This window comes from Eurosta solidaginis, chromosome 4 (assembly GCF_040869045.1).
Source record: "Eurosta solidaginis isolate ZX-2024a chromosome 4, ASM4086904v1, whole genome shotgun sequence".
Lineage (NCBI taxonomy): Eukaryota > Metazoa > Arthropoda > Insecta > Diptera > Tephritidae > Eurosta > Eurosta solidaginis.
The window spans coordinates 16,350,382-16,375,123 of NC_090322.1; the positions used below are offsets into that span (position 1 = coordinate 16,350,382).

The 24,742-nt window shown below is 39.7% G+C and overlaps 1 protein-coding gene across 4 annotated transcripts in view; it reads left to right on the top strand.

Annotated features, from left to right (window-relative positions):
- Positions 1-14,959, top strand: part of Rph (Rabphilin) — a 45,471-nt gene extending 30,512 nt beyond the window's left edge. For 3 of the 4 annotated variants that reach the window (XM_067780382.1, XM_067780379.1, XM_067780380.1), the window contains exons 3-5: positions 7,639-9,079; positions 9,144-9,358; positions 11,358-14,959. In XM_067780382.1, the coding sequence (XP_067636483.1) occupies positions 7,639-9,079; positions 9,144-9,358; positions 11,358-11,661 (1,960 nt within the window). In that variant the 3' untranslated portion in view covers positions 11,662-14,959. The remainder of the gene's footprint in view (positions 1-7,638; positions 9,080-9,143; positions 9,359-11,357) is intronic. The other variant, XM_067780383.1, reaches the window with a different exon arrangement.
- Positions 14,960-24,742: the final 9,783 nt, after the last annotated feature.

Sequence of the window (24,742 nt, forward strand, 5' to 3'; positions counted from 1 at the left end):
AATAGAACCTCAAATACCGCCTTTTTAAATAGTGCGACTTCAGCACCAGCTAGTGGAAATTTGGAATTTACGGAAAAAAAGCTCATTTCGAACCAATGTGCACTAAACCATCAAATAAAGTAAGAGTGTTAGAACGAAAAACATTATATATTGCCTTAGTCGAATCTTTGACAAACTTCATGCTGAAAATGTAAAGCCTTACTATCTTTCGATTTTCTTTAAATTAGAGAGGAAGTTTTGACGAGTTTTTCTTTAAGAGTGGACTTGAGAGAGGATTTCGTTTGTAAGGAGGGAGTCGTCTAATTATTCATCGGACTGTCCGAAATAGATTGCTTTGTCCGATTAGAGGTTTCAGAACAACAGTAGCGCTAGACCTATCAAAAGCTTTTGATACAGTCAACCACAGCACGTTACTGCAGGACTTGGAAGGATCCTCCCTTCCTCCAAGTCTCCAAAGGTGGACCGCAAATTATATGTCTGGTCGGCAAGCATCGGTGCAATCCAGGGACGTAACATCTAAACCCAGAGGAATTAAGCAAGGGGTACCACAAAGTGGTGTCCTATCCCCGCTTTTGTTTAACTTCTATATATCGAAGCTACCTTCGCCACCAGAAGGAGTCACCATTGTATCATACGCCGATGACTACACAATAAGGGCCACAGACTCACGCATGAGCCTGTTGCGTTATGTAATAAAATAAATAACTTACTCCCTGATCTCTCCTGCAGTTTTTTCGCCTCATGAAACCTGACATTTTCAGCGACCAAATCATCGGCGACCTTCTTTACAACGTGGACGCGGCAAATGTCGACCATGTTGGACATCCACGTCGATGGCATTACACTACGGACTGTCTTACACCCAAAAATATTGGGTGTTACGTCAGATCAGGATCTACATTTTAGCGCATACTATGCATTTTTTCATGTATTTCTCTCATTCAGAAATTATTCTTTTATTGAGGCAATCTGAATATATACTTAAAACATTTCATAACAAGTTTGAGGATTACCTGTGCATATGTGAATGGAACTGAACGAAAAATAAGAGTTAAAAAAATAGAACATAAAAAAATTGTTTTAAAAAACTTCAGAGTTTGACGGTGATCGAACTCGCGCCACACGATCGCAACCGCAACAGCCTAGCCGCTGGGGCACTACAACTGCTTGATAGCTTATGCCAAATGTTCTATTTAACATTGTAGTGCACACGAATTGTACCGTTTCTTTTTTCTTGAACTTAATTTAAGAACATCGTTCTCATTAATAGAACATTTGTTCATATTTTAAGACCAGTCCGTTCTCTCTTCAAGAAAATGTTATCAGTTCAAGAACAAGGTTGTTGTTTCAAGAACATGTAGTGTCATATTAAACTGAAGCTGGCAACTCCCCTCTGGAAAAGTGCAAGATGCAACCATTTTCAGTGATGACAAGTGCATCATTCGTTTTTCAAGAACAAAAAAGTACGACCATGAAAAGCTTGAATTGAGTCCGGTGATGCTGGATTTTAGAACGGCGTTTTTCTCTGAGTGTACCAAATCGTTTCAGAAGATGGTCGGGCTAGTACCTTAATGGTGCTTGTTACCGGAACGTACCGGATCTACATCCAGCAAAGGACCATCAACATCCATAATACGCCCCAAGACCTTCGAGGAGTGTCCTTATCGCTACAACAACAACAACAACAACAAAGCTCATTCTAATATAGGAAATAAATCTTGTTTTTATCCCGATTTGCTTTACCACTTTTTTCATCATAATTTGACCTAATTTTTTCGCGGAACATTTTTAATTATACTTCAGCATTGAAAACATTTAAAATAGCACAATGCAATTTTGTTTCCTTTGCATTGAGCTAAGTAATGTTTTCCAACGAAAGCACTTGTCTCAACAAAAGTAACGGTACAAAGAAAAATATACGTCAGTAATCACATTTGGCATTCGCAAGCTTTGTTCTATGTAAAAGCAGGCGGCACAAACTAATTTATTTTTTAAACGTGCTTATCCTCTTTGCACAAACCTTTTGAAGCTTAAATGAAAAACAAAATATGTACATACAAGAGTGACGATGTTTTCATCGCTTATTCCAAAACTTTATACCTTCCATAGAATCAAGTGGAAGGGTTGTAGCTCTACATTTATTAATCAGAGTTAATGTTAGCGTGGAACTGTTTCAGGGAACTCTTTATCTGAATGACTGACTTTATTTTTGTGCGCGCATCACATGCAAACTTTTACACCAATTTAAAGGAAATTTCAAAATATTTGAACGAAGTTTAAAATATATTCGGTATCCCTAAAATGTTGATGTTGTTGAAGCATTGCTTCGCTCCATCCAATAGGTGCCACCACTTACATTGTCATCAATATCCCCTAACGGGAGTTCAAGGCAACTTGCTGCTTCACCAAGAGTATACCAGAGAGAGAGAGAGGTGTTAGAGGCATTGCTTCCACATTGCAATGGAAAATATGGTTGGTGTCATGTGGGGGCACGTTGCGAGCAGGACATACATTATGTATGTCGGGGTTGATCCTGGTAAGAGTTTAACCTGTTACAGTATCCAGACCGAAGTTGAGCTAGAGTGACGTGCGTCTTCCTTGGCAGAATTCTTTCCTCTTCTGGAAGTTCGGGGTATTTAACTTTAAGTACAGGGTTGGCCGGAAACTCCCGGCATAGTGGTCCACCACCTTTTTGTGTTCTACTTCTACAGAACTTTCGGTGCTGTATTTCATCATAATGACTTCTCAAGTTCCTGGGAAGCGGAGCCTCTTCAATCAGATGTCTGTTGGAATGCCCAGGTTTCTGTGTATTCAAGAGAAACTGTTTGTTCAGCATTTCATTTCTCTTCCTAATAAGGAGTATTCTTTGAACATAAGAAGACAGCCCGTAGCGGTTCTGAGAGTAGTGTTTCGACAGGCCTATATTTTCCAAATGCAGCCGGTTCTATGTACGGGAACGACCCGGTATTTTTCCCGACCAAGGGCTGTAATTTCAGTGTAAACCCCTTTAATATCTAAAAGGTGTTAGTAAATTGAGGGAAGGCTATTAACGTGGGTCTTACATAGAATGCTTTTCACTACGATCTTTTAATTGTACACGGATATCTCTAAAACTGAAGAGCTAGACAAACAAACTGTGTGTCGGGCAACGAACTTAGCTGGGCACTATGATAATTTGGTCGAGTGATCTTGTTTTCAATCTGTCTCCCATTCTTCTAATAATAATTAAAAGGTACAAGCACAATAATCGCCTTGGTCAGCATCAAAGCAATTATTCATATGTATGATATCCAATGAACCGGTAGGCAGAACGGATATACAAATATAAGTGCATGTGGGTGTTTAGGTTTAATAGAAAACGTATGCAATTAACCTCAGTCTCACTTTCTATGCATTTAAATATGTAAAAGTATTTAGGCAAGTCTAAATAAGAGTGAACTTAAAAATTCCACCTTCACATGCTCTACGTTTATATACATACATATATATGTAAATATTTATATGGAACACTCTTTGTCAAACCATCGTTTTCTTTATGACTGAATTATTTGAGATGAAAACTCTCATTAGCACGGGCTTAGGCCAATGATTATTCGTCAGGTGCTGTCTGAGCTAAATAAAAGGAAAATCCGAATAAAGAGCCAATTTAATCGACACCATTTGGAAAGCTTTCGCGGTACATTTCAGTCAAAGATTAGAAAAGGTTTTCCTTGAAGAGGATCAGCAATATGTCATATGGTCAGTAGCCTTGAAACTTTGCACTCTTATAAAACTACACTGAAGCTTTTTGATCAATACCTCGGGGAGCTTAACGACATCGGAGTAGGGAGCTATCAATATAGTTGTGGCGCAGATGCGAATGGCCATCATAACGTATGGGGAGGGGACGAATTAACGATAGAGGTGAGGGTAGAGAAGGGGAAAACCTCTAGAAACGCTAGGACAACGGATTGGTGCAAATTCCAGAAATATTTAACAGGAAGACTGGGGCAACTTAAAGAGGAGTTGGTAGAGTGCAGCAACTTCTTATCAAAGGTGCTGGACAAAAGCGCGCAGCTGCATAATTTCTTAGATCATGTGTAAGTGCTATGACGTTAGACCTACAAAGTTGCGCATTTCTCTCAAGAGAGAAGAATCAGGGTTCACGATGGGCACACTAACTGGACACTGCAATCTGGCGTCACATACTTAAAAGTTAGGCTTCGTCAGATGTAGGAAGTACCAGCTGCAAGAAGGAATGGTTTAGCACGTTCATAGTTTCCAGATATCATGGCAACAATTAAATTAGTTGGGGCCTTCCCGTTTGGTCGTCCAGCAAATTTGTGTAGCACTATAGATACATTCAGTCTATGTGAGGTCTATATTGATCGGTCGGTTCAACCTAACCTAACCTAACCCAAAGGGCGGCATCGTTTCCATATCTCGTTGGGGCCTTACCGTTTGGTCGTCATACAAATTCTGGTAACACTATGAACACATTCAGTCTCTGTGAGGTCTATGTTGATGGGCCGGCGCGACCTTACCTAACCTACAGACCTAACCTTGAGGATAGGAAAGGATAATTTTTTCTTTGATAACTCAATCAAGTTTATAAGTTCTTTCTTATTCTAAATATGTATTTTCGTTTTGAACGCTTTAAAAAAAAATATCGATTGAGTTAGCATGGAATCACCCATATGCCAGTGCGTTCACATTCGTACCTCTATTTTTTTATTGACTTTCCCTAGTGTTCGCAGGCCTTTTAGCAGTGCTTCGCCGTGCCAATGTGTGTAACTAAACAAAATAAATCGTGCACATATGATAAAAATGCAAATAGAAGCAAATGAAAAAAAAGCAAAGACAAACTCAAAATAAATCCTATACAAACTTTGCGTTTCACTTTTTTTCCCCCGACACGTAGGGGTTTCTTCAATTTAGTTTAGTCATGCTATTGACACGTACACCATGCCGTATGAGTTGAAAAGTTGGTTTATTCAACTCAATGCAAATATGTACAACAACACATACCCCACCGCAGTGGTAGGTGGTGCGAAGTGCGATTGAGGTTGTTAGTGGTGACACAGCAGTTTGGAGGTTAGTTTACTTACTACAATGAACATCAACAATGCAGCAGTTGAATGAATTTTAAATGAGTGTTGTTGGTTAAAGCATTTTGGAGGTTTTGACGGCGTTGGCGGTAAATTACATTTTGCTGCATACATAAACTAATTTAGGATTTTTTGTAAAACTTATTTTAGGTAGTTAGTTTTTATGCATATTTCTGCGGCTTACTTTTGCCTTATCAGCGTGTGTACTTTTTCGGAATATATTATAGTTACTTATAATTATCGCTGGGTCGCTGGTCACCATGAACTTGTCGCAGGGCTTTTTTAATGGGCACATCAAAGTTTTTTACTGAGCTTTTCGGTTCGTTGACTTCTAGTGTTTTGCTTATTAATTACAAATATCACGAACAATGCGATAGTTGATGGTTTGGTTTATGTGTGCAACGAGGCGTATGTGTAACCTCGTATGAATGCATATGGGGCGATTTGTTAAGGGATGAGAATGATTTTTGTGAAATTCGATATAGTTGTTAGCTGTAATGTGTACCTATGCTAATTCGAGTTGTTGGAAGCGAGTTTGTTTGTATGTGTATTAAACCGTTTCCGGAAAGGACTTTGGGTATAAAAAGTTAATGGGATAAAAATTTAACATTTTTGATGTGTAAATAGCACGCGGTATGGGGGAATCCAGCGAGTTAATTAACCAGTTAAGAGTAGCTACATTGACCCCCCTGCGAGCTAGGGGGCTTGGTATATACCCGCGGTAGATATGCCTGTCGTAAGAGGCGACTAAAATACCAAATTGATTCAAAGGGTTCTGTGGCGCGACCCTCTCAAGGGGTTGCCAGCGCAATATATAGCTTCTCCAACCCAATTGTCAACCCCACCCACCCGTGACGAATCCTGTTTCATTAGGAACCGAGGTTCTGGCGACCCCGAACTCCTGATGGATCTAGGGGGTGGGAGGGCGGTATGGCCTAGAAGGTTTCATGTGGTCATACCAAATCGTTCCCGAGATAGTGGGGCTAGTACCTTAATGGTGCTTGTTACCGGAACGTAACGGATCTACATCCGGCAAAGGACCATCAACATCGATAACACTCCCAAAGGCCTTCGGGGAGTGTTCTTATCGATGCAAAAACAACAACAACACCAACAGTAGGTACATGGTTAAGATGCTGTTAGCAGCTATGAGCATAAACCAAATAAAAAGTACAAAATCGAAGAAAAAAACAACAAGGAAAATGTAATGGAAAGGGTTAAGAAGAAAGCCACGGGAAATGAGAAGAGCAACTTAAAAGCAAAAAAAAAAATACAAGAAGAACAAAGAGAACAGAAAAAGCAAGAAAGATACAGTAAATGAAATAAATAAATACTTGGAGTTTCTCTTCCAATTTGCGTCGTGCTCTCTTTTGCTTTTTTCCAAAAATTGACGGAATGGGCCCTATATGTGTTATGCCGAATTCGAATAGCAGCTGCAAGGCACATGAATTTTGACTGAGAAGCTTCTCATAGAATCGGAGTTTTTGCCAAACCACTGCCGAGAGACGACCACACTTGAACCCAGGACCTTCGGTGTGACTTGCCGTGGAACACGTCACCACGACACTTCGGCGGCCGGCCACAGGAACTTTAAGTTAATATTTCAATCGTTAATTGCTACAGTCATTGCTAGGATGAGTGTGATGATAATGGCTACCACCAGGATTTCCGTGCACGACTTCACTGATTATTGCCGTTAAGGTAATGGTTTTGTGGTCGGCTTCAGTTACCGTTACGGTTACGTGTAGACTTCGCGAATTGCTTAATATTAAGGTTTGTGGTTAGTCCCAGTGTTTACGTTTTTAAGTTCGGTTTACGGTGACGGTTATGGAAACGATTACGGTCACTGTCACGTGTACCGTGATGTTTATAGTCGGAGTGCCTGCCATATTATATTTCGACCATGACTACGTTTATGTTCACTATTTGGGTTACTATCAGGTTTATCGTTATAGCTATGGTCACAGTGCCGGCTACTTTCAGTTTTATGGCGACGGTTATGGCTATTGCAACCAAAAAAAAAAAAACGCAAGGCTTAGGAGCTCGTAGAACTCGCTACCTTTTTCGGTCGTTTAACTTTGAAGGAAGAGATGATCTATGCACTAGCAGTGTTGTTATTCCTAGGTGGTCTTGCAATGAGATTTTTCGAATGCGTACCTTCTTTTTAGCTATTGGATGTTTGGAGCGCCCTCTTTGACAACCATGTAGGTAAGATAGTTACTCCCTTGAGCTGCCATCTGGTATGGTTATCATTCATTTTTTAACAAAGTCGTGCATACGCTATGGGCGGACAACTGTGAGGGTGTCATGCACGACTGCCGCATTTCTTGTAGATGCCAATAATAGTTTTGCCAGGTATTTGCAGTTAACTGAATTGTAGCTGTGATAATGCATAAACTGTGCCAATATGTTCAGATCAAAATCACCCAATGTTTGGAAAATATGAGGGTATCCTATTTATTATGAGCACAGGCGTTTGTTAATATCTTGATAAAGGGCCACCTATTCATTAACCCACTTATATTTCTAATGTTTATACTTTCATCCGCAGATTACGCGCTGGTTGGAGCAGCTCCAAAAGTCAGGAACCTCTACGACCTGACGAACAAGCCGCCATCATCTCGGTGATACGACGCAATGAAGAAATTGAAGTCGCGGAACGTCAACGCGTTGGACGTCTTGTCGAACGTGTGGAAAAAATCAAACAGCACACAGTCGAAGGCGGTCCAAATCGCTGCCGTCTTTGCGGGGACACCTTCGGTCTGCTACGCTCGACTCGCATCATATGCGAAGATTGCAAAAAGTCGGTATGCACCAAGTGCAGCGTTGATATCAACATACGTTATCACACAAATGATCGCACACGCGAAATTTGGTTGTGCCGCATATGTTCGGAGACGCGAGAAATGTGGAAAAAATCTGGAGCATGGTTTTTCAAAGGGCTGCCCAATTATGATGCACCAAGCAGCACAAATTCAACACCCACACGACAAACAGCGACTGGCGGCGCCATGTCTAATGTAATTCTGCCGCCACCGCGTGGTACACAAAGTTGCAACAGTACGCCTACGCGCAATGTTCGCGTAAAGAAGCTGACAATACATGTGGACGATGATACTAGCAGCTCGGATGAAGATACAGCAAGCGGCGGCGGTGGCATTGCGGGTCATGATGTTTTAGATGGCGCCGTCAGCGCAGCTGTAAATCACACAACTTCAATGACGACAGCACCGACAACAGCGGCTAGCACAACAAGTAATCGGAATAGAAATAGAAATACTGTGAATGCAGATATCTCCCCAACCCAGCCAACGCGCATGCAACGTGAAGATAGTTTTCGCTTACGCACATTCGGCTCGATACGCAGTTTCATTGATAGTGGCGAACGCAAGCTATCCAACTCCTTCTTTTCCAATCGTCAAAGCACATCACCCAGAGCGGAACACCGTCAGACAGACTATGATACAATATCAACTGCTTCCACTATAACGTCGGTGAATAATAGACGCGAGAGCAATTCGAATTACACGCGACGCAGTTCTGTGTCCTCCTCATGGTCCCTAAGCGGTGAGAGCTCATCTGGTAATTCAGCTATAACTACTAGTCAAGTTATCAGTCGCAATCAAGTGAACTTGCACTGTCGTGAATTGCTCGGTTGGTTGGAGGTAGGCGTTAGCTATCGTGAAAATGTTCATAGTCTCGATTGTACGATGGTTAGAGCGCGCGATTTACCCGCAATGGATGCGATGGGTTTGACAGATCCCTATTGTAAACTGAATATAATAACCGCTGATGGTACCACCAAATATACACGCTGGCTGCGCACAAAGACTGTACACAAGACACGCAATCCGGAGTTCAATGAAACGCTGCAATTTGTCGGCGTCGAACCGGAGGAGTTGCATAACTCACTGTTATATGTCGCCATCTTCGATGATGACAAGTATGGTCACGACTATTTGGGTGGTGCTAAAATTGCGTTATCACCGGTGGTGAGTATATTCAATTTTTCCCATTCTTTTGGAGCCAAGTATATTTTTCTCTTCCTATTTCTAGATTCACAACACCAATCAATATCGCATTTCGGTGCCACTAGGTGGTGAGGATCAATACAGTAATGAAGCGGAGTTGTCTCAAGAATGGCCACATGGTAAAATTTTAATTTCACTTTGTTATAATACTAAGCGACGTGCGTTGGTGGTGAATTTGAAGCAATGTATCAATTTGATACCCATGGACAATAATGGGAGCTCGGATCCGTTTGTTAAGCTGTAAGTTAGAGTCTGTGTTAGTGAGGGTAGGCTTAACTCTACATTCATCTATCATTCCTAATCTTCTAAGCTGGCTGAATGCTTCCTCTGAACTAAACATGCAGAGAAGGGCTAAGCGTGAAAGGAGGATATCAAATAAGAGATATCTACTGTCGACAAATCTGTCAAAAGCCTGTTAGTCGGAGTTTTATGCGTTACCCATTTAGCCAAAGAAGCCTTTAAATCCAACAATCCGTAGTAAAACCCAATCGAAAGAGTATAAACAATTGTTTTTTTTCAATTATAGAAAAATTAAAAAAAAAAACAATAATTATCATTAGAAAAAAAATACTGTTCTGGCCTTGAGCTCGAATCGAACCTTGAAAGAGTATAAATAAATTAGGCGGCTGTTAGAATATTTGGTAAAAGGTCATCCGAAGATTTGCAAAATTCTGCTAAACATCAATGTCGTATGCCAAGAAGGAGTTAAATAAGATCTGTGCCAGTCACACGCAGATATCGACGGTTCCAATGGCCAGGTTATACTAGGTGAGGAGCGCTGTATGCGGTCGAAAAAGAGAATCGCAGTTAGACAAATTGGCCTATTTAATACTATTGCTGCGATCTTGAGTCATCTAGGAGTAGAAATGCCATATCTTTAGAGGTTAATCACCTGTTATCTCTTCTCGTCCTTTCAAGTGAAACAGAAGCCATTTGTTGCCAGCCCCATGCATTGACCGTGCATTCCTATCAGGCACTACCCTGGGACTAAGCTTTGTATAACAACTTTGGAACTCTTATACCCATCTATTAAAGCACAACAAAGACAATACTTGCGCGTGATAATAAACAGAGGGTTTATATCCACGGCCTTCCTTTTAACTATCGCACCGAGCAGATATGTGGCGGGACTGCCTTCTTGAAGTCCTTTTGATGAGATTTTTTCACTGGTTGGCTGTCAGAAAATGTAAATCTTTATTTTATCCAAAGCTTGGAAATTGCAAATTATATGATTCATCAATCTGACGTCCTTGGATAACCAGGTGTTAAATTCTATTTAGGCTTGAACCACTTAAAGAACTACATGAGGCAGATTTTCTTCTTGTAGCGATAACGAGAGTTTCCGAATGTTTTAAGGACTTTTGTCGGTGTTCATAGCCCCTTGCTAGGTGTTGATCCCGTACGTTCCGAAAAACAACACCATTAACCGACCATTTCGAACAGTTTTACAGGGCCACGAAGCACGAAGCTTTTAGGTTATCCAACTTCCTTCTTCTGTGGGGAACTTGGGGTCGCAAGAGACTCACCTGCTAAATAAACAAGATTCGTAAGGTATGTAAGGGCAACAATTGGGTTGGGAAAGCTGTAAATTGCGCAACACCTTAAATCCCTCTTTCAGCCTCAGTGATTCTGTCTATTAGTCCCTATGTGAGAAACATATTTGTAAAATTATGTTGCATTATAGAAAGGAAGCTGTCCCTGTCAGCTCTGTGAGATTTCAACCTGTCCACCAGTACAAGTCAATATTGTACCGAGCCTTGTCGAACTAGTGCGCCCCCTTTTCATAGGCCTGCCTATAAAATAAGGCCGAAACTATGCAACGTTATGGCTATATGGCAAGCTCTGACGCGCAGAAAGCTATTTGCAGTAGGTATACAACTTCGAGGCTCTGGATTGGCGAAATAATCGCTCATCCCATAATTTAAGAAATCATCACACTTTGTAATTTTTTTCTAGGATTTTGTGGCTTATTGATCTTATTACTCTCAATACATCAGCCATTAGATCTTTAATCCCGACACCGCTGCTGACTTGAAACTACTGTGATCGAAGACTTTTTTAAAAATATTTGAACACTTTTCTTGTTTTATTGGCCCGGAGAACACGCTGCTATCGCCTTTTAGCTCTCTATTACTTTTCACTTGAATAATGTTACTGTAATTCACACCTGTTTAAACCACTTTTACATACTTAATGAATACCTTCTTAATAACATGCAATTTTTCTTCTTCTTTTTTAGACAACTAAAACCAGATTCGCATAAAAATAAAAAATATAAAACTGGAGTCAAATGGCGTACACTTAATCCGATTTATCGTGAAGAATTCTACTTCGAATCGAGTCCACACGATTTGAATAAGCAAACATTAATTATTACCGTTTGGGATAAGGACATTGGCAAAAGTAATGACTTCTTAGGTAGTTTGGTACTTGGTTATAATAGCAAAGGAGAGCGTTTACAGCAGTGGTTGGATTGCATCAGGTTGCCAGATCATTTTCACGAGAAATGGCATTGTTTATCGGGCGAACATCCAACACATTAGGGAAAAGAAAAAGAGGTAGGGAAAATGAAAAGTAATACATTTGAAAGTAGAATTTATATAGAATGAATTAAACTAAACAAAAATTATTGGCAGTGACTAATTGAGTAGTATATAATTGAAAATATATAATGAATAATGAGTAAGTGTAGGATTTATAAATAATGAAAGATTAGTAACGATAATTAGCGGATCTGTAATGAATAATCAATAAAATTATGAAATATGAACTCAAACTACGTACAAGGATTGAGCGATGGATATGAATTACTTATAATAAACAATAATGAATATAAGAATGAATAATTTATATAGTTCGACGAATAATGCGTAATGAAAAACGACTGTGTAAAAAGTAATGTATAATGTAACATGAAACATTTATACTGAGTAAAGAATTACAAATAAAGAATAAAGCATTATAGTACTGAATAATTAACAATGAGTAAAAAAATAATGGAGTAATGAATTATCACTAATGCATAGAAAGTTTTGAGCAGGGAGTTATTAAAAATGAAAACTATGATTTGCAAATTTTAATTAATAATAAATATTTAAAAATAAATGATGATTAATGAAAATGAATAACAAATAATGGGTAGGAGATTTAAAACAAATAATGTGCAACAAATAGCGAAGAATGAAGTCTTGAGTAATGAATTATAAATTGTTCTATCATTCATAAACAATTACTATTAACTGTTAACAAATAATGACTGACGTTAGAAAGGATATGGTGTAATGAGTTGTTTAATGCAGAATGATAGTTAATGGTTAATAATGAATAGGAAAACAAAAATAATGAATAATACCTTATGTATAACGAATAATCAAGAATGAAAATAAAATAAAAAATGAGTAATAAAAAAGAAAGAACAAAACAGAAACAATTTATCATAGAGCACTAATAGCAAGAAAAAAAACAAGTAAAGTTGTCTAAGTTCGGGTATAACCGAACATTATTCCACATTAGGCCTCCAAGACAGCTTCTTGTCCAGAACAATTCCCAAATATTTAACCCTGTCAGTAAGTATCAACGGTACCCCTCCAATCGAAGGAGTTCTGAAGTCGGGTATCTTATATCTCCTTGTAAAAAGAACAATTTCTCTTTTTCCCGGGTTTACCGCCAATCCACATGATTCAGCCCACCTAGCCACATTATCCAGGTAGCCCCGCAGAACATCGCGCAGGGTGTACAGAAATTTGCCTCTGACTAGGATAGCGAGGTCATCTGCATAGGCAACCACCCGACAACCATTGGCTTCCAGCTCCACAAGAAGCTCGTTGACTACCACAACCCAGAGCAGAGGAGATAGGACACCTCCCTGTGGCGTGCCCCTGCACACCTTCCTCTTAATTAAGGCCCCACCCAACTCCGCTGCGACAATTCTGCCGCATGGAAGTTTGCAAATAAATTCAACCAGATTCAATTGTTCGGATAAATTACTTTTCTACATAAGACGTGGCATCGCCCGTTTAAAAAAAATGTCTCCCCATATCCTCTTACAGTAAAACTTGATAAGAGAAATATCACTGATTCAAAACTATTTTTAGTTATAGCTTATTATTCTAATCTACGACCCTTTTAAACTTATTTTATATCTAAGTTGCCGTGGTCTTTAACCGTTCCCGTCCATTTTTACTAGAAATATTTTCTGCTACAAGGAAAATTTGTGTACCCAATTTTATTACGATCCGTTAATTTTTCTTCGAGTTATGGCTCCCGAAACATGGAAAATTGCTTCGTCATAAAAGGGGCGGTGCCACGCCCATTTTTTAAAATTTGAAGTTTTTCCTATTTATTGTTATAAATCCACTTGAGAAATGAAATACCCTTGATATAAAGCTCTTTTTTGCAAAGATATAGCTTATTTTATTCGTCCACGACCCTTTCAAAAATCTTTTATATAAAAGTGGGCGTGGTCCGTAACCGATTTCGTTAATTTTTCTTCAAAGCATTCCGTATAGTAAAGGCAACCTCTCTGCCCAATTTTTTTACGATTTTTGATTTATGATAAGCCCGTGTACCAAATTGGTGAATATATCGCAATATATACTCAAGTTATCATGTTAACGGACAGACGGACGGACGGACATGGCTCAATCAAATTTTTTTCGATACTGATGATTTTGATATATGGAAGTCTATATCTATCTCGATTCCTTTATACCTGTACAACCAACCGTTATCCAATCAAAGTTAGTATACTCTGTGTGCAAAGCACGCTGAGTATAAAAAAGGGGTACGCTTACACAGCCACCGATAAACCGAAAAATTGCCATCGGCCAATAAAATCGTTTAGTTCGCCCCCCACAAAAATTTTTTGTTTTTTGAACTGAAATTTCAGTTTCAACATACTTGACGCATTTATAATTTTTTAATTCAAATAACAGCTGAAATTTCGTCAGCGCGTACTTCCAACTGAAGTAGGAATGTTGGTATACTATGAAGCTTGAGTCATAGTGTCATAGTAACAGATATCGTGCAAAAAAACCTTACATTCGTCATTTTATAAAGGTTGATTTTCATATATTGTCTTCGTAACGTAATTAGAAGTCACTAGCCTGATTGCCAGACACTTCTCATAGTGGCAAACAAAATTAGATTTTTTTTGTTTTCAAGAATTTGTATTCATTCAAAAATTTCATCATAAAATTGCTTTTGGCAGCGCGAAAACTAGTTGAGCTGTGTTTGAATTTTTGCTCCCAGCAAATCTTATACGGCTTTAATGAAAAACGGTATACCATCAGCTTAGTCAGATTTCGGAAGGATTTCTCCAATCATTCGAAACTTAGCAGAGAGCGGAAGCAGTGCCAGCTTTAATAATCCACGGAGAGCCACTCTTGCCAATAGGCGCCACCAAAGCTAGAAAACTGAAAAGTAAAACTCCCTGTAATTTAATTAAAAACAAAATTATGTCCCGACAAACAAAAATTACGTCCTACAAGTTTGTCATATACCTCCTCTTAACGTCTTGGTGAGCTAGAGACTTAATTCAGAGGCTGATGACAGCAGTATAAAACACATAACAAAAAGTTTCGCTAGGGGGCGCACCGATCGAGATATTTAGAAAAATCGTACGGAACGGATGGAATCTTGCGATCGATTTTTAAGTAACTTCTCATTGAGCTACAAACGTGAAACTTCACAAATAGGTTAAGACATGCTTTCGAGTCATACAACAGACTAGTTTTGGGGTGTGTTATCGATGCTGATGGTACTTCACCGGATATAGATCCTGTACGCCCTGGTATCAAGCACCATTAAGGTACTAGGCCACCACCTCGGGAAGGATATAATATGACTACATTGAACCTTCTAGACCACGCTGCCTCTCACCTCCTAGTTTCTAATTGGGCTAATATGGTTAAAAAGATATGACTGGCGTACTTTTGTGCACAATGCTCAAAATCGCGCCAATTAATAATGAATAAAAAAAATGTTTAAATAATAAAAAATGTACGTTTAATGTTAACTAAGTTATAAATGAGAAAAAGATAAATAAAGATAGTACGCAAATAAAAAAAATTAAAGACTAAATGCTTATATGCGTATAAATGAAGGAAAATAAAAAATGTAAAAAAGGAGAAGTAATAAAAAACAAAAACAAAAAATCAATAAAAATCGAAAAAATAAGTAAATAGCCTGGTTAATAATAAATAAATAAATTTTTAATTGCTAAATAAAGAAACAAAATGAAATAAATTAATAAATTATAAAAAGTGAAAATATTCAGATTTAAGTACATACATAAATGAGATAAAGTCGTAAAATTAATTTTCAAATTTGTAATGCAAAATTTGCTTGCTCATATTAAATTAAACATGGGCATATAAAACGTTTATTGTATGAACATGTGTATGTACATATATGCAATATACTTAATTAAAAACAAATGTAATGTAATCCACCCACAGAAGTTGTTGCCAAATTTTTTAATTTTATTTTGTTATACAAGCTGAGAAACACACATACACTCATATATTATATACTAACATACATAAATACTTCTTGATTAGTTAAATGCATTTAACACACAAAGTCTAGCCAACGTACATACATATGTATATGTATGTACTTATGTAATGTATCAACACCAAATTCGCGAACTCTCGTTATTCAACATACAATTGCCCCCATTTCGAATACACATAAGTACATATACACATTATATAGTACATATTTACTATAAATTGTTTTTTAAGTGTCCTTAAATGGGTTAAACAGGCAGCATCATTCAAATAAATAAATAAACATATGCAAAAAATTTAAAAATAAATAAATTGAAAGCTTCGACTATAAATAAATTTGTATAAATATACGAATGCTATAAAAGTATTAAGGTAAGTTCGCACTACTAAAATTTTATACATAAAATCACTTGAGTTGAATTCACACTGCAATTTTGTTTAGTTTAAGGGGGGTTAAATTGGATGGATTGGGTGTTTTTGTTTTTAATATTCAATCAATGGGTACTTTACTAAATAATCAAATACCAATTTTTTTAAATTTTCAAAAATATACTGCCTATTCACTTTAAACTAGTCTCCTAAGTTCTTCTGCGCCCATCACACTAGCTCCGATGCTCTAAGTTCTTGTGACTTTGAAAAGTTAAAAAAAAAACGTAACTTGGACCACAAAATGTATTTGAAGTTAGACAAGGGACATGAATTTCGAAACTATACAAATAATATAGTCTAAGAGCCCGTGACGGCCAGACTTTTGTCATTTTATAAAAGTTGAAATTTCGTCAGTGCATACATCCAACTGAAGCAGGATCGTTGGTCTATTATAAAACTTGATTCATGGTGTCTTTAACACATATTGTGCAAAAATTTTGCAGAAAAATAGACCTTTCTTTGTTGTTGTTGTAGCAATGTTTCGCCCCACCTAATAGCTGCGACCAATCACAAATTGTCATCAATATCCTCTAACGGGAGTCCAAGGAAACTTGCTGTTGCGACAGGGTTGGACCATAATGAAAGGCGTGTTAGAGGCGTTGGTTCCACATTACAATTAAAGAGATGGTTGGTGTCATGTGGGGACACATTGCAAGCGGGGCATACATTTTGTATGTCGGGGTTGATTATGGATATGTAAGAGTTTAACCTGTTACAGTATCCAGAACGAAGTTGAGCCAGAGTGACTCGCGTTTCCCTGGGGAGTATGCGTTCCTCTTCCGCAAGTTTTGGGTACTGTTCCCCGAGTACTGGATTCACCGGGCAATTCCCGGCATAAAGGTCCGACGCCTGTTTGTGGATTTCACCAAGGACCTGCTTGTGTTTTTTTGCTTCATACGGCTGAGTTCTCAGGTGCCGTATTTCCTCAAAATGCTTACGGAGATGACTCCTTAAGTCCCTATGCGGTGCTGGCTCATCAATCAGGTGTCTGTTGGGATGCCCCGGTTTCTGGGTATTCAACAGGAACTGTTTGGTTAGCATCTCATTTCTCACCCTGATGGGGAGTATTCTCGCCTCATTATGTAGGTGGTGTTCTGGGGACATACGAAGACAGCCGTGGCGGTTCTGAGCGCAGTATTTTGGCAGGCCTGTAGCTTCTTCCAGTTGGTAGTTTTTAGGCTTGGCGACCATATAGGGAACGCGTAGCACGCAAACGGCTGGCCAATTGCTTTGTATGTGGTAATGAGCGTTTCTTTATCTTTTCCCCAGGTACTGCCAGCAAGGGATTTGAGGATTTTATTACGGCTCTGGATTTTCGGAACAATTGCGGCTGCGTGCTCACCAAAATGTAGATCCTGATCAAACGTCACACCAAAGATTTTGGGGTGTAGGACAGTCGGCAGCGTAGTGCCATCGACGTGGATGTTCAAAATGGTCGACATTTGGGACGTCCAAGTTGTAAATAGGGTCGCGGATAATTTAGTCGGTGATAATGCCAGGTTTCGCGAGGCGAAAAAACTGGAGAGATCAGGGAAGTAGCCGTTTATTCTGTTGCAAAGCTCATCGATCTTTGGGCCCGGGCCTGTGGCCATTATTGTGCAGTCATCGGCGTAAGAAACGATAGTAACTCCTTCTGGTGGCGAAGGTAGTTTTGATATGTAAAAATTAAACAAAAGTGGGGATAGGACACCACCCTGAGGCACCACTCGTTTAATTCTTCTTGGCTTTGATATTTTGTTTCTGAATTGCACCGATGCCTGCCGACCACCCAGATAATTTGCGGTCCACAAAATTCCAAAAGTTTTTTTAAAGATTTTGTATTCGAATTTCAGTATAAAATTGCTCGATCTTCGTTGAAGTTTACTTACTTACTTACTTAATTGGCGCTTAACCGTCTAAACGGTTATAGCCGTCCAACAAGGCGCGCCAGTCGCTCCTTCGCTCCGCCAACCGGTGCCAATTGGTCACACCAAGGGAGTTTAAATCTTTTTCCACCTGGTCCTTCCAACGGAGTGGGGGCCGCCCTCTACCCCTGCTTCCACAGGCGGGTTCCGATAGAAACACTTTCTTGGCCGGAGCATCATCATTCACTCGTATAACATGGCCTAGCCAGCGCAGCCGCTGCGTTTTAATTCGCTGGACTATGTTGATGTCTGCGTATAGCTCGTACAGCTCATCATTAAATCTTCTTCGGTACTCGCCATCGCCAAAGCGTAGAGGTCCATAAATCTTTCGAAGAAGTTTTCTCTCGAACACTCCCAAATCCGCTTCATCTGCTGTTGTCATGGTCCATGCTTCTGCCCGATATAGCAGGACGGGTACGATAAGTGACTTGTAGAGTATGATTTTCGTTCGCCGAGAGAGGACTTTACTTTTCAATTGCCTACCTAGTCCAAAGTAGCATTTATTGGCAAGATTGATTCTTCGCTGGATTTCAGTGCTGATGTTGTTGCTAGTACTGATGCTGGTTCCCAAATAAACGAAGTCTTTTACTATTTCGAAATTATGACTGCCAAAAGTAGCGTTTTTGCCAAGGCGGGTATGCGCTGACTCTTTGCTCGATGACAGCAGGTACTTCGTCTTGTCCTCATTCACCATCAAACCCATCTTTACCGCTTCTTTTTCCAGTTTGGAGTAAGCAGAACTAACAGCGCGGGTGTTTAGGCCGATGATATCAATGACATCAGCATATGCCAGTAATTGCACGCTTTTATAGTATATTGTTCCAGTGCGGTTAAGTTCTGCATCTAGTATAATTTTCTTCAGCATCAAATTAAAGAAATCGCACGATAGGGGGTCACCCTGTCTGAAACCTCGTTTAGTTTCGAAGGGCGCGGAGAGATCCTTCCCAATTCTGACTGAGCTGATGGTGTTGCTCAACGTCATTTTGCACAGCCGTAAAAGTTTTGCGGGGAAACCAAATTCAGACAAAGCGGCATATAGGCAGCTCCTTTTCGTGCTGTCGAAGGCGGCTTTAAAGTCGACGAAGAGGTGATGTGTGTCGATTCTCTTTTCGCGGGTTTTCCCAAGATTTGGCGCATTGTGAAAATCTGGTCGATGGTAGATTTACCAGGTCTGAAGCCGCACGGTGGGCTTCAATCTTTCGCAAAATACACTTGAAAGGACCTTATATGCGATGTTAAGAAGGCTGATTCCACGATAGTTGGTGCATTTTGCAGTATCCCCCTTCTTGTGGACTGGGCAAAGAACACTTAGATTCCAACCGTCGGGCATGCACTCGTCCGCCCATATTTTGCTAAGAAGTTGCTGCATGCGCCTTACCAACTCCTCGCCGCCGTACTTGAATAGCTCCGCAGGCAATCCATCAGCGCCCACGGCCTTGTTGTTTTTCAATCTGGTTATTGCTATTCTAACTTCGTCATCATCGGGGACATATATTCCATCATCATCGATTGCGGGATCGGGTTCTTCATATCTGCGCGGTGAATTGCTGCCTCCATTTAGGAGAGCAGAGAAGTATTCCCTCCATAATCTAAGCACTCTCTGGACATCAGTTACAAGGTCGCCGTTTTCTTCCTACAGGAGTTTGCCCCGGTCTTAGAACCTTCCGCCTGTCGCCGTATTTTTTGGTAAAATTTTCGGGCGTTATTCCTGGTGGCTAGCAGCTCAAACTCCTCGCACTCGCGCTTTTCTGCTTCTGTTTTTTTCTTCCTGAAAAGGCGTCTCGCTTCCCTTTTCAACTCACGATAGCGTTCACACACTCCTCTTGTCGCGCTCGCTTTTAACGTAGCCCTGTAGGCAGCGTCTTTTCTTTCGGTTGCAACGCGGCATTCTTCATCGTACCAGTTGTTTTTTCGTGGCCGCCGGTAACCAATTTTTTCCTCGGCGGCAGTACGAAGTGCTTTGGAGATGTGCTCCCACTGCTCCTGTATTCCTTCAGGATGAGTTGTGCTCTCAGAGAGCAGGTGTGAGAGTCGAGTTGCGAAATCATTGGCAGTCTGTTGTGATTGAAACTTTCCGACGTCTCGCTTTCGTTGTGTTTTTTGTTCCTTGGTTTCAGCCGCGTTGCGGCGGGTGCGGAATTTGGCTGCAACGAGATAATGGTCCGAGTCGATGTTAGGTCCTCGGATCGTGCGCACATCTAAAACACTGGAGGCATGCCGTCCGTCTATCACAACGTGATCGTTCTGATTGCGAGTATTTCGATCAGGAGACACCCATGTAGCTTAATGTATCTTTTTATGCATGAACCTCGTGCTGGATATGACCATGTTTCGAGCACACAAAGCCAATCAGCCTCAGTCCGTTAGGAGAAGTTTCATTGTGTAGGCTGAAATTTCCGACTGTAGGGCCAAAAACACCTTCTTTGCCCACCCTGGCGTTAAAGTCGCCAAGCACGACTTTTATATCATGACGCGGGCAGCGCTCGTGTGTGCGTTCTAATTGTTCATAAAAAGTGTCTTTCACCTCATCGCCTTTCTCCTCTGTCGGCGCATGAGCGCAGATGAATGATATATTAAAAAATTTTGCTTTTATTCGGATAGCGGCGAGACGCTCGTCCACAGGCGTGAACGCCAGCACTTAGCCACCACGAACCCGACGCCGAAACTGCGCTTATTCGGATGGCCACTCCAATAGATGTCACAATTTTTGATCTTCTTTCTTCCTTGCTTCGTCCAACGCATTTCTTTGATGGCGGTGATGTCAGATTTTGCTTTGACGAGGACATCAACCAGCCAGGCATCTGCACCTATCCCATTCAGAGAGCGGATGTTCCAGGTGCATGCCCTCAATTCATTGTCCTTCAAATGTTTGCCATGGTCGTCATCAATAGAGAGTGTATTTATCCGAGGCTTGTTGTTATATTTCATTGGAGTATGGTTTTACGTGGCGGGCCCCAAGCCCAGCGCCCTACCCGCTCAGCGGGGGTGAAAATATTACTTGTACGTTTATATAGCGAGCCGCTTGCTCCAAGACAGACGCCCGCTTGCAGCCGCACCTAAAGGTGTACAGACGCTGCCGATGAGATCTCCCCCGGCTAGCCCTAAACCGATTATGTCGGAGTGGCCTAGCCAGGTTGTCGCCTTCTCACATTAGCTCACCGCTAAACGGATGTTTAGCGGCCACCCAGAGGATACTTGGCCGCAAGCGACCGGAAGTAGTGAGCTGCTTGAACCGCATGCAAAAGAATCGCTCTGGCCATTCCCAGGTGAATAGCGGTCAGAAGCTTTCCCCACTTTCGTGGACTTCTACACACTACACACGGCTCCACCCTCCTTCTTTGAAGTTTAGAAGGATTATAAGTGTCTGGCTAATCAAAGCCACTATGGAAAGTATCTGGCAATGAGGCTAGTGGCTTCTTATATCGTGACAAATACCATATATGAAAATCAGTCTTTATAAAATGACGACCAACGATCGTGCTTCAGTTGGAAGTATGCACTGACGAAATTTCAACTTTTATAAAATGACAAAGGTTTGGCCGTCACGGGCTCTTACTCTAATATAGAAACCTTTTACCAATACTTACCCATATTTTATGCTCGATGCTTTAATTAAGATATTTTTACGGATCGAGTACAAACTTCGGTACCGTATTGCATTGGAGCAAGAAATCTGTTGCAGTTAGGAAATCACTAAATATTTTAATTTTTGCTTTTAACAGAATCCCAGGAATATTGAAAACTATTTTTAAAAAGTAAGAAACTTTTCTTTGTGGTCTATCTATGTTTCAGAAATCCCCTAGAGTAAACACTCATTCAGTATATGTGAGGTCTTAAGAACCTCCCAGTTCAACCTAACCAACCCCAAGAGTTTGAAGCAACTGCCTAAGCAAAACTTGTGGTTGTTGTTCAAGTACTTGTTCATTCATAAAACATTTTTTTAAAATTACCAAAAAACATTTTTTTCGCTTTATCACTTAACTGAACTCGAATTGCGCCCCGGGTACAAGTTCACTCTCGGTTCTAGGTGGCTGGTTAAAGCACGTCTTATCCCAGGAAATAACTGAAAGAAAATCTACCTTACATTTTTTTGAACTACGCTAAAAAAAATTATTTTAAAAGGCCCCTATTTTTAAATTTGGCCAAATAACGCCCTAACTCAGATTTCTATTGAAGAGAACATAAATTTAATACATTTTCCGCTGAGATAAGGCGTTTCCAAAAAACAAATTCTGAAGACATTCTTCAACGGAAACATCGGCATATGGAATTATTCACGTAAATTCTGAGACAGGGCGTTCTCGAATTTTTACCAGGATATGGCGCTTTTAATATATCAGTCAGAATAGATGATCTCAGCTGTCGAATTACACTATAATGTAAACACACCCTTAGTATTAACTTTGCGCCGTTTATTAGCGTAACGAAAAACAGGGGTGCCTATTTCCCTATAATATATAAATAAAAATTACGAAATATGTAATTTTATTTTTAGAACCCGTGGAAGGGGTAATTGGCGTTTACAAATTGAATTTATGATGGCAGATGTACTAAGCCTTTTGGTTATTGATATTTGCATTCAAAATGTGATCAAGCGAGGGGACAGAGATTGCACTTGTACCGACTATTACTGCAATAGTTCTCCAAAAGATAGTCTTATAGCGCTGATACCTATGTACGGCACCTGTAAAGTTGTACCTGAAGCCACCAGGATGTAATAAGATTTATTGCCTTGGATCAAGGAGTATACACAACTTTTTCGGCGTCTCCGGAAATACATGAATTTTATTTTTTACATCAGCCTTAGCTATTTGACGCTAGGAGTAAAGCCTGCTTGTTCTTAAAACTTGGCAAGAAACTATGCAAAAAATTCATTTATATTTTACGATAACCTACGGAAATTGGTACCCACAGCGGATATCAAGACTTCTTTCTCCACCTGAGTCTCCCAAGTCGCTAATCTATCCCGCTTCATTTGCCTCCAAATACGAGTATCGATAAGAATACTTTCTTTACCGCAGTGTTTTCATCCATAAGCTTAACATGACTTATCCGGCGATGCTTTGGGCTTTTACTCGTTGCACTATGTTCATACCTGCCTAAAGTTCATACAGCTCCTTCAATACTCGCCGTCGGCATCGCTGCCAGCACCATTAATCTTCTGGCGAACTTTTCTCTGGAAAGCCATCGCATCGTCTCTCATGTTGATAAATTTATAGAGCTTTTTTTTTTTTGTTAGTCGGGAGAGGACTTTATTCTTTCGTGGTAGGCATGGTTTAACTATATACAGGTTGGCGCATCTGTAAGACGGCCCATACATGACACAAAAGTCATGCGCAAATATAAAACGACGAAATTTGTGCAAATGAAAATTTTGACATACACGGCCCAAAAATACTGCACAATATTCATTTTTAAAGTAGCGCAACAAATGAAACATGTGTTTTAATTGTATAAAAAAGGCATTAATTGTTTAAAAAATCACTCTTTATTTTCCACAGTGCTGGTAATTCACGGTATAAGTCGAAAAACTCGCACCAGAAGCGTTTATTTTCCATTGTATTTATAAAATATGTATTTTAATTGCAAGACCAACTCAACTCATTGCAGCACTGCGCAATATTCATCATTGTTTACTATATAGTTTGGCAGCTTAAACAGAGGTTATGTTGCGAATAGAGTGGAAGGCAGTGGACTAGGCAGTCGAATGTCATATAATGAAGGAATGGTGTTCGAAGTTTTTTCAATGTTTTAAACAAAAATGATAAAAGCTTTAATATAAATAAAACTATTGTTTTAATAACAACAAAAACGTCTTATATATTCTATATACATAAATTCGTAAGGATTATCTCACTTTAAAATTTGAGTTAAATAATCTAGTTTTTTTTTTGAAACTGAGTCGAGAACTGTGCGTGTGAATGTTCGAATTTTCACCGATCAGCTGTTAGTTGCGCTACTTGGTAAAATTTACAATGATATTCATTTTTCAACTAGCGCAACAAATGAAACATGTGTTCTAATTGCATAAAAATTATTATGTATTATTGAATTTGTGTGAATTCCTGTTACAAGCTAGAGATGGTCCTTACGCCTTCGATATTAACATTTTTAAGCAATAATTTCTGATGTTATATTATCAGGAACCACAGGTAAACTGTGTAAGATTCGCCACACACAAGCATGTGCAATATTTGCAGACATGCGTAAATATCAAAATCGTTTTGATTTTAGCGCAGTTCTCTGCGCAAATAGCGCAACCAGTGCACACACCGGGCAAATACTTGTGCAAATTGGTAATTGGCACAAGGATACTTGAGCCGTGTAATTGGCGTATAAAGCAACAAAATATGCCTGTTCAAATTGTCAAAATCTGTGTATTGGTGTTGGTGCGAATGGTATGGAATGGAAACGTAAAACTTAGCAGTTTTTGTATGTGTAAGTAAAATGTTGCCAATGTGTTGGTTTCATTTTGAGTTTGCCATCTCCTTTTGACAATCCCTTCGACCACGCATTGACATAAATAAAATCAGCTGATGAGATGAGCCAACCTGTACATAATTGAACCTTGCGTGGTAGGCGACGTTTCTCTCCTAAAATAAGTGTTGCCGCTAATATCCAGTCGATATAAATTCGGATCAATTGGTAACTTTATTGAATTGTCTGATCAGATGGAATTATGGCGCGAAGGGAGTGAGTTAGAGGAAGGAGGAAAAGCATAGTAAAAATAAAGGGGGCGAGGAGTAGTGGAGAAACCTTTTCAAATGTTCAAACAGCAT